This window comes from Myotis nattereri, assembly GCF_964212035.1.
Source record: "Myotis nattereri genome assembly, chromosome: 2".
In the NCBI taxonomy this organism is placed as follows: Eukaryota; Metazoa; Chordata; class Mammalia; order Chiroptera; family Vespertilionidae; genus Myotis; species Myotis nattereri.
The window spans coordinates 137,851,841-137,867,434 of record NC_138076.1 but is presented as its reverse complement, the minus strand read 5'-3'; the positions used below and the strand labels follow the sequence as shown (position 1 = coordinate 137,867,434).

The following is a 15,594-nucleotide window of genomic DNA, read 5'->3' as shown; positions in this document are numbered from 1 at the left end:
GTTTTAATTGAGCCAATCTATAGCTTCCACCACTGCCCTTATAAAAAGGTTCATTTTGTGTGTCATCTTGACTGGGCTGAGGGATACCTAGATGGCTGGTAAAAGAATATTCCTGGGTGTGTCTGGGAGGGTGTTTCCAGAAAAGATTAGCATTGACTCAGTAGAATAGTAAAGAAGATTGCCTTCACAATGAGGGTTCGAACAGAACAAAAACACAGAAGGAAGTGCACATTTTCTGTTTTTGCTTGTGCTGGGACATCCATCTTCTGCCTTTTTCTATCGATGCTCCTAGCTCTCAGGCCTTCATATTTGTGGAAGAAAAACTATTTCATAATGTGACCACTGTATGACCCATGTGCTGGGCCCGGGCCAGAATGGAGATTGCTTACTGCAAACCCCCCTTAGAGACTGTCTGATCATAATCAATGTTCATTCTGACGTAAGTCGGCACCCCTCCCCTCCCTCCCACTATGTGCGGGTTCCTGGAACAGGCTGTTGTCCTGACCTGTTCAAGCATGTAAAGTAATTTTCTGTGCCTGGTAGCATTCACACACTAGTACCTTGACTAACCCCCGCCTCCTCTATGTACCCTATATAATTCTTTGGTGCCTGCCAAGGGGCACAAATATCTATTTCGTCTCCCATCTGCCCAAGTCACACGTTGTACATAAGTTTCCCTTAATAAATTCTACTAAGTACGGTACTAGAGTCGCCAGCCCATTCCCTGCCCTCCACTCACAGAGACAGATTTTCAGACTCTGGGCCTTTTCATGGATCTGCATGTGCTAACATAACTCAGACAGGGACTGACACCATCAGCCTCCTGACCCTCAGACCTTCTAACTTGGATTGGAACTTACACTACCGGATCCCGAAGTTCTCAGGCCTTAAGACTCAGACTGAATTACACCACTGGTTTTTCTAGATCTTCAGTTTGTGGATGGCAGATCAGAGGACTTCCCAGCCTCAATAATCACATGACCCAATTCCAACATAAATCTCTCTATATATTTATAAAATCAATTGGTTCTGTTTCTTTAGAGAACCCTGACTAATACACCTCACTTCAGTTTTCCATAGTTAGTTACAAATATGGGCAAAAACCCATACTTATAACCATACATTGGACTTTGAGTGGACCCATTTCTAGATAATGCAATCCTTGGATCACTTTGTTTAAATAAGAGAGATTCTTAATCTGAGAACATGCTAAAATAAATGTGTTACACTGTTCTAGTGTGTCCTAGTAACTTGAGTGATAGTAGGAGTTGAAATTCTCTTTAAGTGATATGGGTTTGGTGACTTCAGTGATAGTCTTTCTCCCTCAGAATGTGATTGAGCTTTAAGTATGTCAAATCCAAAGTTAGGAGAGGGTAGAGCTCAGGGCCTTCTGAGAACCAATTATTCATTCCCAGTATCCACAGACATTCACCAATAATAAACAAAAACTCATGCAAAGGGAACGTAGAGCATGTCACTGAAAACCATCTATTTGGCTCTCATTGGCATGAGCACCTTGGCCACTTTGACTGTCTAAAGCAACCTTATCTACACCATGCTATTCCCTCAGCAGAAATGATCATCCAGAAGGATTTCAAACTAGAGAGAAATTTATGTTTGAGGGATGCAGGATCGGAACTTTATGGGGTTATTTCCAGAGGCAGCAGGTCCTTAGAGACTTGTTGCCAACAGCAGAAACCTCATGCAGAAGTCAGACACTGCAATGATGACCAATGTCTTTCATTTGTAGATGAGAGGAGTGTAATGTGAAGCAAAGGGGTGCACAAGTCTGCAAAGAAGGGACTGAGTTGGGGATAGTTGCAAATTAATAAATGTCTTTGGGAGTCCAGCCAAGAATGACAACATAGAACCACAAGCACGGAAGGCAGTATTAGTGTATGTTAGCCATTTTTCTGCCTCCCTGGCCCTCATTATCTTCCTTTTCTTCTAATATCCTTCTTCATGAGCTCCCTCTTGCTTGAGAAATTTGGATAACCAGGTGCAAAAGTGTATGTTTGATCCGTGTCTAATTGTTGTAATTATCCATTTTTGAGTTTAAAGGTTCCACATTGTTCAAAGAGTTTTGCACACTTCAATAAGAGGAAAAGATCTGAAAAAAGAACAGAGGAATCTACTTTTTCTAAGCAACATAAGATGATGGAGAAAAGTAAAAAAAAAAGAAAGAAAGGAAGGAAGGAAGGAAGGAAGGAAGGAAGGAAGGAAGGAAGGAAGGAAGGAAGAAACGTAAAACTTTGTTTTTTATACATACCAGAGGCTGGTGCACAAAATTTATGCACTGGGGGGAGGGAGAGGGGTGTCCCTCAGCCTGGCCTGCACCCTCTCGCAGTCTGGGATCCCTCGCTCCTTACCGCTTGGCTCGCTGCTCCTTAGCACTGCCACGGAGGTGGGAGAGGCTCCTGCCACCACTGCTGCACTCGCCAGCTGTGAGCCCAGCTTCTGGCTGAGGGGTGCTCCCCCTGTGGAAGCTCGCTGACCACCAGGGGGCAGTTCCTGCATTGAGCGTTTGCCCCCTGGTGGTCAGTGCGCATCATAGCGACTGGTCGTTCTGCTGTAATGGTTACTTAGGCTTTTATTATATAGACTAGAGGCCCGGTGCACAAAAATTTGTGCACTCGGCAGTCCCTCAGCCTGGCCTATGTCCTCTTGCAGTCTGGGACCCCTCGGAGGATGTCCACCTGCTGGCTTAGGCCTGCTCCCTGGGGGACCGGGCCCAAGCTGGCAGTCAGACATCCCTCTGGCAGCCCAGCAGGCCTCAGGGGATGTTCACTTGCCAGAGGGGAGCAGGCCTAAGCTGCAGTAGGACATCCTTAGTGCTGCTGAGGAGGCAAGAGAGGCTCCCACTACCACCGTCAGCCTGGCTTGTAGCTGAGCAGAGCTCCCCCTGTGGGAGTGCATTGACCAGGGGGCAGCTCCTGCATTGAGCGTCTGCCCCCTGGTGGTCAGTGTGTGTCATAGTGACCAGTCATTCCCAGTCCTTCTGCTGTTAGGGTCAGTTTGAATATTACCCTTTTATTATATAGGATAGAGGCCTGGTGCACGGGTCGGGGCCGGCTGCTTTGCCCTAAAGGTTGTCCAGGATCAGGGTGGGGGTCCCGCTGGGGTGCCTGGCCAGCCTGGGTGAGGGGCTGATGGCTGTTTTCAGGCTGGCCACACCCCCTTTAGGGTGGGGGGTCCACTGGGGTGCCTGGCCAGTCTAGGTGAGGGGCTGAGGGCCATTTTCAGACTGGCCAAGCCCCCCAGAGACAGAAGCTCCCAGCCTCTCCTTTTTTTCTTGTTCTTTTTTTATTCTGGGATTTATTTACTTTCTATAATTGAAACTTTGTAGCCTTGAGAGGAGCTCAGAGCCAGCCAGGGCGGGTGGGAGGGAAGCCTCCTGCTCATTCCAGCTCCTTGGCCACAGCCAGCTGAAAGCAGGTATCTCGGGTTTATTTACCTTCTATAATTGAAACTTTGTTGCTTTAAGTGGAGCTCAGAGCTGCTGCGGCAGGCAGGAAGCTTGGCTTCCTCAATCATTGGGGTAACCAAGCCTCCTGCTTGCTCCAGCTCCGTGGCTGCCAGCTGCCATCTTGGTTGGGTTAATTTGCATACAGTCGCTCTGATTGGCTGGTGGACGTGGCTTAAGGCATAGCAAAGGTATGGTCAATTTGCATGTTTGTCTTTTATTAGTGTAGATAACTTTATATATATGAATATATATTAAAAACTTTGTTATATATGTACTAGAGGCCCAGTGCATGAAATTCATGCATGGGAGGGGGGAAATCCACTCAGCCCAGCCTGTACCCTCTCCAATCCGGGACCCCTCGGGGGATGTCTGACTGCCAGTTTAGGCGCGGCCTGCTGTTCAGTCGTTTGGTCGTCCCTCACTAACCCCCCCTGCCACCCTGGTCACCCCACGCAGCCTGCTGTCCGGTCGTCCATCCGGTTGTTTTGGTCATAATGGCCCCTGGCTTTTTACATATTAGGATGTATATAAAGTTGATTGACAGTATTGGTAATCCAGAAAGATTTCAAATCCAATGGCCCTTGCTGGGTGCTGTTCACTTTTGGTCAATTTAATCTAAATGACTACCTGATAAACATATTCATTCTTAGCACAGGCATATATTTGAGTGACATCCTAAATCACAGTTAGATATGATAATGACTAGGATTAATTAAGCATCACCAATCAAAACACACAAGTCAAAAAAACTTTAATGTTATCTATAAACCAATAAATAAAATTCAATGTAATGTGTAATCTTTTTAAACCTGTACCCAAATCATTGTGTGTGTTTTTTCCCTTTAAATTCAAAGGAGTCAGTATCAGAAATAATGATTCTACAGTGCATGGCACCTGGCTACATATCATATAAATGATATGTGATCACTTCCAAAGGCCCTCATACCAGGTGCAATGACAGACACAACAGGCATGATGATAGAGAGTTCTTGTAAAAACCAACAGGAGAGTTAATTTATTAAGGGGCTCAACACCCACAGCTGTTTCCCTTCAACTGATGTGACTGAACTACTTTGTTAATAGACCTTAAAATACACTCTGATTATGTTACTTTGTTTCTCTGCTGCCTTTTTGAGTATCAGGTTGATACAGTGCTGAAAAGGGATTTTAAAAGATTCTGATGAAATCCAGGAAGATTTCAAATCCAATGGCACTTGCTGGTGAAAATGTTCACTTTTGGTCAATTTAATCTAAATGACTGCCTGATGAACATAAAAGTCCCACGAGGGTTATTTTTTTACTGGGAGCGAATCACACTTTATTTGAGACCTACGAAGTATGTGCTTCAATTGAATTTATCAGTTGCACAGTTTTTGTTCAGGGCTTTGAGTCAAATCATTTTCACCGGACCGATTGTACTTATGACAGAGATTGAGTCTGTTTGTGTTCATTCACTATTTGACACCATACATGCTGATGTGTTATCTAGGAGGGCTATTGTATTGCTATAGAAACCTGAGTCAACATTCTAACAATAGCAGGCCTCTGTGCGTGCACAGTTGGGTGTGCTGATTCACCATGTGAGCTGGCAAGGACTCTTGACATACCTGTATTCAAAATGATATAAAGTGAAGAACTAGCTTCAACATTTGAAAGCAGCATTTACCATCAGCCAGTTAACAGAATAAAATACCTATTATTAGAGTTGACTAAAGTAAATTACAATATGACTTGTTAGATACTGATGATTCATTGACATTTTCCCATTTACTGGTGATGAGCTATTTCTTCACTAGTTTTATCAAGGTTAATAAAATGACGAGGATGGATTCCACTGAGATTAAGGCTTTGTGAAAGTAAGCCAAAAAAAAAAATAATAATAATACCAGCTTCTGAAATAGTGAGCATGTTTATTATTTTTCCTCAATACATTATATGTTTCTGTGGCAAGCTGGCACAGCCATGGCATACTCAGCCCCAGGGCACCTTATGTGCTGCACCAGCTCAGCCAGGTTTGGTGAGCCTGAGAGAGGGCGGTGAAGGATTGAGAAAAGAGAGGCAAGAGAAGAAAGCTGGGTCTCAGTGGGACGCTGTCCTCTCTGATGGAGAGCTAGCGATAGTGCCCGCAAGCCAATTCTTTATTTTATAGCCAGATTCCACGAGGTAAAGTAAGGGCGTGGTCAAGATGTTAACAATGTTCTAATCTACTCAATTACATGCACCTGAACTCTATCAAGCCCACATCACTCAGACATGTGGGACCATGTGTTCGGACCATAGGTTCAAGCTTACAACTATAGCCTCTTGCTATAATTGTGCTGGGAGGGCTTTGCCCTCCAAGCTGGGACTTGCACGTGGCCATGAGAGGACTGTGCCCTCTCATCAGTCCGAGGCTTGAACCTGTCCAAACACTGTAGCCTCTCTCCACATGTTTCAAATATTAAAAATACCCCAAAATATTCATCTTAAATTTAGGCTATTCTAGAATTCATTCCAATAATCTGATCACCAAAGAAAGTTAAAATTTGAATCCATGCATTCTAAAATATGAAGAAAATATATGTTCTGTGGTGTTCTGGGTTGGCTGACTGTTGAAGACATGTGGGGATATCTATTTTCAATTACATGGTCTTAATTGATGGAACCATGACAGTCAAAACTAAATTTAAATGGGTACTAAGCATCATTTCAAGATATACATTTACTATTTGTAAACAGTATAAGGATATTTTTCAACTTCAGGCTTACACTAAATTCAAAGAATTAACTTCTGATAATAATTTAAGCTTTTAAAAAACCATTTAACCCACTATAGGCATTTTATTAATTCCTGATAATTATCCTCTTTAAATCATCCATAAGTATTCTTGTGACCAGCAGGGTCCAAATCTACTGCAAAATGTTCTATTAGCTTCACAGGTTCAGCCTTTCAAAAGCAGGACTCACCATGTTCCTCTCTCAAAAGCATTCATCCTCTGAGTTCCCTAGCCTGGTGACAGCTGTCTAAGTCAGAAATCTGGACATCACCTCAAATTCCTCCCCCATCTACAGTCCACCACCAAATCCTGTCAATTCTAATTCTTAGATACGTTTTTAGTCTTCCCACTTCTCTTAATACCAGTGCCTCTACCCTAGGTCAACATCACCTGCTGGTGGATTAGGGCCACACCACTAATGGATCGCCTTGCTTTCAAGTATTTATTTTATCCCTTTGATTTTCTGTATAGCAACCAGAAGAACTTCTAAAAAAACTCACATCTGTCATTCTCCCACTGAAAGCCCTTCATTAATTTCCCATGTTTCTTAGGACAGGGTCTAAACTTGTGAAATATAAGACCTCCAGCATACTCTTCAAGCTCACTTTTTCCCGCATGCACTATGAATGTGAATTTTGACATCCAGATGTTTGTCCACACAATTCCATCTATACAGAAATAATGTTCTCCTCCCGTAGCATGATATCCATCAGTCCTTCAGTGGAAGGTGTCAGCTGTATTTTTTCCTAGGAATCCATTTGTAACTTTTCTCCAGCCCCAAGTCTAGGTCACGTGCACTTCCATTATGTATCCACAGTACTCTTTGCTTATTTTTCCCAAGACACATCACTCTGTGTAGTAATTACCCGCTTGTCTGTGTGTCTTTGCCCATTTGATATAATCTCTCCAACGAGAGAAATCCTATCTCCTTCCCTATATTGTTCCAAGGCCTACATACATCTCATATATAGTAGTTACTTAATCAACGTTTGTGGGATAAATGAATGGTATGAACATTGAATTTGAAGCAACTTGTGGTGCCTAATCAATTAAATATTTTTTTAAAGTCACTGCTCATACATGACAGATTACAATAACATGAGTTCTTTGTACATATTTCCTAGGAATGGGTGGCATCTACCTCTCAAAGTTTCTATTCTAAAGTGAAATCTGATTACTAGGCATTCCAAAATTTTGTACATGATGACAAAGGCATCTATAAAAATAGAGTTAGACATGTCTAACCAAGTTTGTATGCAACTTAGAAGAGGGCCAAGAAGACAGTAAATAGTTATGTGAGAATAAATATTATCAGAGCAAACTGAGTTTATGTTGGGAGGTTTTTTAACTTACTAGGCATGTGGTCTTAAGCAAGTATTTAATCTTTCTTTTAATAAGGTCCCAACTTCATGGGTTATGGGAAGAATTAACACCCAGAGTATGAATATAGTATTCTCAATGCTTTTCATATAATCTCCCAATACAAGTTATTTATATTGCACCCAACACGTAATAGGTATCCTTTAAATCTTTGAATAAATATTACGTAAAAATGGCAGAGACAAAGTTGTTGGCTTGCACAGAACCCTAAACTTGGTATAACATGACAAGATAGTGAGGGAGTCACTTAATAATGCCCTTTTCAGACAAGGATAATTCTCTTGTCTGGGCAATGTATTCTGCCAACTGAGAGTGGAGCATTTTATCAGCTATACACACACAAAATTCCACCCAGTTATAAACATTCTTGCCATTAATATCAATGAGAATATATAAAATTCTTATTAAAATTTTTTTTCAGTAATTTTTCAACAAATTCATTCCAAGAATTTGAAAATCATAGGAACTTTCATATCTATGGACTGTCGTAATAATTCCAGAGTTGAAGGACAAGAATATACTTATCTGAGTGGCAAACCATATAATACAAAAACTTGTTACAAAAGAAATATATTCCTTCTTTTAAATGCATCCATTAAATATCTTTTATACTTCTACTAGTGGCCTGGTACATCAAAGTCATGCACATTAAAAGGGAATTAAGTAGAAGAAATATTTTAATATTGCTGTTTGCCCTTTCTCTATAATAGAAGTGTCAGAGATGAAAGAAAATTAGTAAAATCTATATGAAAATCTTTATCCTGTCAGAGTCTGGGGTGCACCATGGGACCCAGAGTCAAGTACCCACCCACCCACGTGCATCTCGAAATCATGCAAGACCCAGATCCAGCTGGCCCCACCCCCATTGGTCGAGATCCAGGCCCGGCCGGCCCCACCCCCATGAAGCCCCGCCAGGCGAGGGGCTCAGCTTCAGGTCCCCAGTCAAACCTGCCAGGTGGGGGGCGCAGCCTCAGGTTCCCTGCCCCGGCCTGGTGCCACACAGCCTCAGGTTCCTGCTGATTGCTCATTATGGCTTGTTATGGGAACTCCGCCTCCGATGTGGGCGCAGCCATCTTGTGATGGTGTGACAGACTGAGGGTCAATTTGCATATTACCTCTTTATTATATAGGATTTTACACTTCTAAATACCTTCTATACTTCAATAGGTCCCAGGCATTAAAAAACCTGGTCGGTATGCTCAATTGTTAGAGCACTGGCCTGAGCAAGGAAGGGTCACAGGTTCGATTCCCTGTCAAGGGCATGTACCTGGGTTGCAGATTCAATCCCTGCCCTGGTCAGGGAAAGTGTGGGAGGCAACCAATTAATGTGCCTCTTTCATATTGATGTTTCTCTCTCTCTCTCTCGCCTTCTCTCTCTTTCTTTCCCTCCCTCCTTTCCACTTTCTCTAAAAATAAATGGGAAAATACCCTCAGGTGAGGATTAACATCAACAAAAAAGAATAGGAAACATTCTTGTTTGCAGGAATTAACAATTAGGTGGTAGAGATGGACAGATACACTGGGTTACAATGCCATGTGATAAATTCAGTGACAGAGTTATATGCATCTGCTGTAATGGCCATAGGAAAGTTAGGAAAGACTTCCCTAACTTAGTTGAGTCCTAATTTTGTCCAAAGTTGTAGAGGACAGTGAGAAAAAGATATTCTGGGAAGGGGGGAGGTGAAAATAGTATGAGATGTATGTGTGGTGGCGGGGAGAGGGGTTCCTTCTTACAACAAGCTGTACAATGTTGATAGAGTGGAAAGAGATGAGACAGGAGAGAAGACAGGGGCCAAATCTGGAACCCCTCAAATGGTATACTAAACATCTTGAAATTTATACTGAAAGTGATAAAGGGCAGTGAAATGTTTCATGTCAGGGAAAGATGCCAAGAACTTACATGCATTTTAGATAAAGCATGTATGTATATTCTAAACAAAAAGTAGAAGAGATTAGAAACTTCTCCAATAGGATTTATACATAATTCTTATTCAGCTTATCAAACTGTTTTGTAAATCTATTGGGTTTTCTTACTTTCCTTAGACCACTGGTTCTCAAACCTGCATGTAAATCAGAATCACAGGAGGGGTTGTTAAAACATAGATTGTTGGGTGAAGTTTGGGGCCTGATTTTGCATTTCTAACAAGTTCCAGACTCATGTTAATGAAGCTTATCCTTGTCCATCCTGTGCATACCATTCCTTTAGACTATGTTTTGGCTTCCTTATTATTGATTTTGTTTCTCAGACATCTAGTCCAATGTCTTTTCTAGAAAAAGGTACTCATGACCTATTTTCAAATAAAAAAATTATGGATTGAAAAAATTCCAAGTAGAGAGGAAAACATGTTAAGCAGAATAGCTTTATTTCTCCTTCATTGGAAATTACCCAGAGTGCACTTTCCACTGAAGATGAAGACTGATGACTGCATTTCCCAGGGCATTGGAACACTGAAGCGGCCTGGCTACAGCAGAATGGAACTGCCCTGCGGACTGGAGCACACACAGTGGAGCTGCTCCTTGAAGAGGGCGTGGCCCCGCAGATGACTGACGGCTGTGGAGCTGTTCATACAGAATGAACTTTCCTTCTGCACCATCTCCCAAACTGGGGTTCCTGTTGGCCTTTGAATTGGCAGTTGACATTCCATGGCACCCAACGTGAGGCTCTGAAGCAGCTACCAGATCTCCTGACACCACCCTGAAACCAGCTCCTGTGATGGCTGAATAACCCATGCTTGAATTGTGTTCCTGGTAGCACCCAAGGATTTTGGGAACTGTGCATTGTGAATAATTGCTTTGAACTCAAGACTAACCTTTACAATACCCTTTATTACTATTATTGTTATTATTACTAGAGGCCCAATGCTTGAAATTTGTGCAAGAGTAGGCCTTCCTTCCCCAACCCTTCCTTACCTGGCTGCCAGCACGGGCTTCCCTCCCACATCTGGGACCCAGGCTTCCCTCGCAGCCCCTGCTTCGTCCGGAAGGTCATCCTAAAGGACATCTGGTCAAATTAGCATATTATGCTTCTATTATTATAGATTACCATTCCTAACATTTAGGGAGGTTAAATATTACATTCAAGGTCAGACATCCTTCCAATGGGAAAGACTGGCGTGAAGCCCAAATTATCTAATCTGGTTTTACACTCCCTCTGAAAAAGCCTGATTTCTAGCCTCTTACAAGCCCTCATCATGTTCAGATGCAGAGGCTGGAGGGAGCTATTGGGCTGACAGTTGTTTAGAAGCCCTCAGCCTTGGGTAGAGCTGCAATGAGAGGATGAGAGTCTAGAATGTGAGACTCTCAAGGGAAGAATTAATGGCTGTCTTCCCTGTGGGAGTACTGAGTGTGCACTTTAGAATTGTGGCAAGTAGGGTACAGTTGTGATAGGGTATAGTTATGGACTCACCATCTCATGTGGCTGGGATGCTTCCGATGGCCTGACATCTGCACCAGGGATCGTGCTGGTGCATTGAGAAACTGCATCCCAGCAAGACCAACAACCATGTTTGCTTTGGGTCACATTATCAGCTAGAAGAACAGGCCATGATTGAAACTTTTTAGGATGGGGAAGAAGTGGTGGTAAATTACATAGTATGGCCAGTGCTAAAATGCACCCAAACAAATGTACCACTCTATACATACTAATAATTCAGTTACCTCTTCAAACACACAGTTGTGCCAGACAAACAATATTTGGGAAAAAAAAAAAAAAAACAAGTACTCTAGACAAATGGACCATTCCAAATCCACTAAAATCTCTAGACACAAATTATTACTAACACGCAGTATGTAATACTTCAGTTATAGTCATTTTCACACACTGGAAAGCTCAACATATTGGCAATCTGATGCACAGTAATACCTCCAGGCACACCAAACTCTGGGCATTTTGATTTTCTTGTCCAAACAACCAAGCATATGCTAGCAATCACATGCTCACTTCAACTTAGATAGGGAGAAGGGAGCCAGACTGGAATTTCTTTGAGGCCATATCAGACGAATTTATAAATTCTTTATTTTTTAAGGAATAGAGCAGACATTTATTTGTTTCAAGAAATGAAAGAGCTGACCCACTTCAGAAAAGTTGTTTTCCCATCTTGAAAGGGGTGGATGATAACACTGGAGATCCATTCAAGTCGATATGCACATGTCCCATGAATGGCTAGTGTTCCCTCCTAGACTCGGGAGAGTTGCAGAATGGGGGAGGGATGAGGAACAGATCTCCAGATGATGGCGCCCCTCCCCAAACTAGTTCTAGATCATCTCCTTTTTGACTTTTGAGATGATCTAGACCTCTTTTGGGTGACACTGAGGCTGTTGTATTCCTGGGGGGAGGAGCCATGCACTTTGCCCCCTGGGCTGCTCTGGTCTTTCTTCTTTTGATCTCCCTGAGTGGTTCCATGAGATCTTGGGATTGATTTGTCCTCCCACTCCCTACCAGAATGGGAGGGCTTTTTGGTGTGAGTTTTCTCCTTTTCGTTTTCCTTCCTAAGGGCTTCAGCTTGGCATTGGGAGACTTTCTGATCTCCATTCTCTTCACTCTGGTCTTCATTGTCTTTACTCTGGCAGGCTGAGACGAAGGGCCCGGCTCCTGGACCTTCCAAGGTCTCTGTAACAGGTCTGTTGGTCATCTCCCCTCCTACAACCGAACTCACACTGCCCTCGGGTGTTAGTGCTGCTGCTACCTCCGGCACTGCCGCCTGGTCAGGCCCTGCTGGTGCCGGGGTTAGGAAAGACAGCGTGTCCTTAAGCACAAGGTTGTCCCATGAAGAATATTGTTGCACTCCTTCCCCACCAGCATAAGCAAGAGAGGTGGCCCCAGACAACTCAGTGGCCATGTGAAGGCTTCTGATGCTGACCTGGTCTTGGGCACCTTCTCTATGGAACTCCATGGCCTGTGCCGAGAGGAGAAACAGGGAAGTAGAGAAGAAAATAAGTGAGACTAGATAGGGCTGTCACCAAGTCCAGTCTCCCAGAAGATGCAGGAACCCCCCTCTAGCATCCCCACAAGGGTCACTGTGGTTTTGTTTGGAGACAAACAAGTTCCAGTGCCAGAGAACACTAGGGGACTCACCAGTGAGCATCCTTGTACTTCTATTTTACGCTCTCGTCTTAGCATTTCTACAGAACAGATTCCTAAAGGGAGACGGCTGGGCAAAAGCTATGGCCATTTTACATTCTGATAGCTACCGGCTAACAAATTGTGCACCTGTGTGCCAAGCATGCTACAATGCCACAGATTTATACAAAAATCAGTTCATGGTGCAAATAAAGAAAGGGCTTTCTCAGAGTTAAAAATGTCCCACAACCGATCAGACGGCCTGAGTCCACGGCAGTATGTGTTCCAGAACAGATGCTATTGGCAGCATTATAATGTCGGCGATGGGGTCAGGACATCTAAGGGATCTCGGGTATTCAGAAGCATTCGCCCCCCTACCCCGCCTCCCCCCCAACTGTGGCAAGGCCTCCACATAGTGGCTCATCTGGCCAGAGCCCATCCACATGCAGTGCTTCCCCAGCCAGCCCAGGAGAGCAGCCCCAGAGCCTTCAGTTGCCCTCCCGAAGCACTCGGGCCCCTCTCTGAGTTCCCACAAAAACTTACGGCTGGGCTCTTTCTGTCCTCTGTCTCCAATGTAAGTATGTCCATCATGTCACAAGCTGGTACGGCCTGGGTGCCGCTGTAAGCCTCCACGGGCGGTCTCAGGAAGAACACCAGGTCTTCCCAGTGTGCAAACAGATCTTCTTTTGCATTTGAAGGGGAGTATAATTGTAGGTAAAAAGAGCTGCCACTGGCCAGCTTCAAGTGGAGCTGTTTGTTCTCACGGCTGTGGATCGACAACTTCACAAGCCGCAAAGGAAGCAGCCTGGTCAGCTCCAAGATCTTCGCTGGCTTGAGCCCCTTGCCACGGAGGCAGTGGGTGCGTGGGTCATGTCCCGTGCAGTCCGCACAGCTCACAGCCGGTCGTGCCAGCAGCATGACATCAGGGATTGTGAGGTCAGGGCTGGTGTATGCGATGCCCACGGTGACCATGCCCGCATTGTTGTGCATGCCGATCACTTCTCCTCTTTTGTTGATCTGGATGAAGTCACTCTCAAACATGAGAATGTCCTTGAACATGGCGAACTCGCCCTTGCACAGCTGCCGCTGCAGCTTCCCCACGGAGCCTCGGAACATGGGCAGCACGTGGCTGCCCTGCCACAGCATCATGTTGCTACCCAGGTCCATCTTTCCCTAAGACCACTGCATGTCCTCCCCAGAACCTCTGCCACAGCCTCTCACTGGCCACCTGTAAGCTTTTGCTGTCCATTGTGACCTGCGGCCAGCTGTCACACACAGCACTGTGTCCTCATCCCTTACAGCTGCCTCCACGGGGAGGGACAGCACCCTGCTGCAAACAGCAGCCGCACAAAGGCCCGGAGCGTACCACGTTCTGATGGCTTTTGCTATCTGAAACACACTATGCTTCTTCAAGGCCACTTGTTTGCACGCAGCTACCACAGGCAATGATATGTAAATTACTAGCCGTCACGCGAAAAGTATCTTTTATTACTCTAGAGAGGTGATACTCCTAGGTGACAAACATTTAAGGCTTTCTAAGAATTGAATGTGGTTTTGAGCTTTTGCTTAATGTTTTCTTTCATAGTTATCCTAGAATTTCAGTGAAACATTAACTTCCGTCACCAAGTTTGCATTTAAGAATGTACCTAAAGCCGAAACCGGTTTGGCTCAGTGGATAGAGCGTCGGCCTGCGGACTGAGAGGTCCCAGGTTCGATTCCAGTCAAGGGCATGTACCTGGGTTGCAGGCATATATCCCCAGTAGGAGATGTGCAGGAGGCAGCTGATCGATGATTCTCTCTCATCGATGTTTCTAACTCTCTATCTCTCTCCCTTCCTCTCTGTAAAAAATCAATAAAATATATATTAAAAAAAAAAAAAGAATGTACCTAAAGGTTTAACAGGGAAAGATTTTCTAGGAATAGCCTTATCTTTCTCAAGCCTGCAGCATTTAGTTGTATACATGTATAAACTGCTTTCTTGAAAACTGAATTATTGGGCTTCTTCATGTTTTTCTGGAAACATATATTTTTTGCCACTTGCCAAAATATTCTTTATCAAATATGCAAAGGTTAATTAGCCATTATAGAAAACAAAATAAAGGTCATTTAAATTCACGAGAAAAAAATATCAAGATCTTTAGTGAGTTGAATGGGGGTAAACCACCCCCCCCCCCAAATATCCATGTCCTAATCCCTGGAACCTATGAATATTATCTTATTTAGAAAAAGGGTCTTTACAAATATAATTAAATTAAGGCTCTTGGGAAGATTGTCCTGGATTATCCAGGTGGGCCTTTTTAAAATTTTTATTTTATTTTTTCCATCACCATTTAGACCCCCAGACCCTCTTCCACATCCCCCAACCCCCTCCTCCCCACAATCAGCACACTGTTGTCCATGTCAATGAGTTCTTTCTCTTGTTTTTCTTTTTTGCTCAATCCTTCCACCCTCCACTCCCCCTCTCCTGACAGCTGTCAGCCTGTTTTCTATCTATGAGTCTGTCTCTATTTTGCTTATTAGTTCAGTTTGTTCATTAAATCCCACATATGAATGAAATCATATAGTACTTGTCTTTCTCTGACTGGCTTATTTCATTTGGCATAATGTTCTCCAGGTCCATTCATGCTATTGCAAAGGGTAAAATTATTTCCTTTTTATGGCTGAGTAGTATTCCACTGTAGTAAAGGCACCACAGCTTTTTTTATCCACTCATTTACTGATGGACACTTGGGCTGCTTCCAAATATAGGCTATTGTAAGTTACGCTGCAATGAACATAGGGGGTCCATATATTCTTTCAAATTCATGTTTCAGGTTTCTTTGGATAAATTCCCAGAAATGGAATTGCTGGGTCATAACACAGTTCCATTTTTAATTTTTGAGGTAACTCCATACTAATTTCCCACCAATAGTGCACTACGGCCCCCTTTTCTC

At 43.6% G+C, this 15,594-nt stretch overlaps 1 protein-coding gene across 1 annotated transcript; it reads right to left on the bottom strand.

Moving 5' to 3' along the window:
* Window positions 1–11,595: 11,595 nt before the first annotated feature.
* Window positions 11,596–13,828, bottom strand: LOC308513873 (Golgi-associated RAB2 interactor protein 6-like; the record flags this gene model as incomplete). The annotated part of the gene is made up of 2 exons (XM_081083963.1): window positions 11,596–12,497; window positions 13,205–13,828. 2 exons carry the CDS (start codon window positions 13,826–13,828, stop codon window positions 11,862–11,864), a joined length of 1,260 nt encoding a protein of 419 aa, XP_080940089.1. The 3' UTR covers window positions 11,596–11,861.
* Between the last annotated feature and the right edge of the window lie 1,766 nt (window positions 13,829–15,594).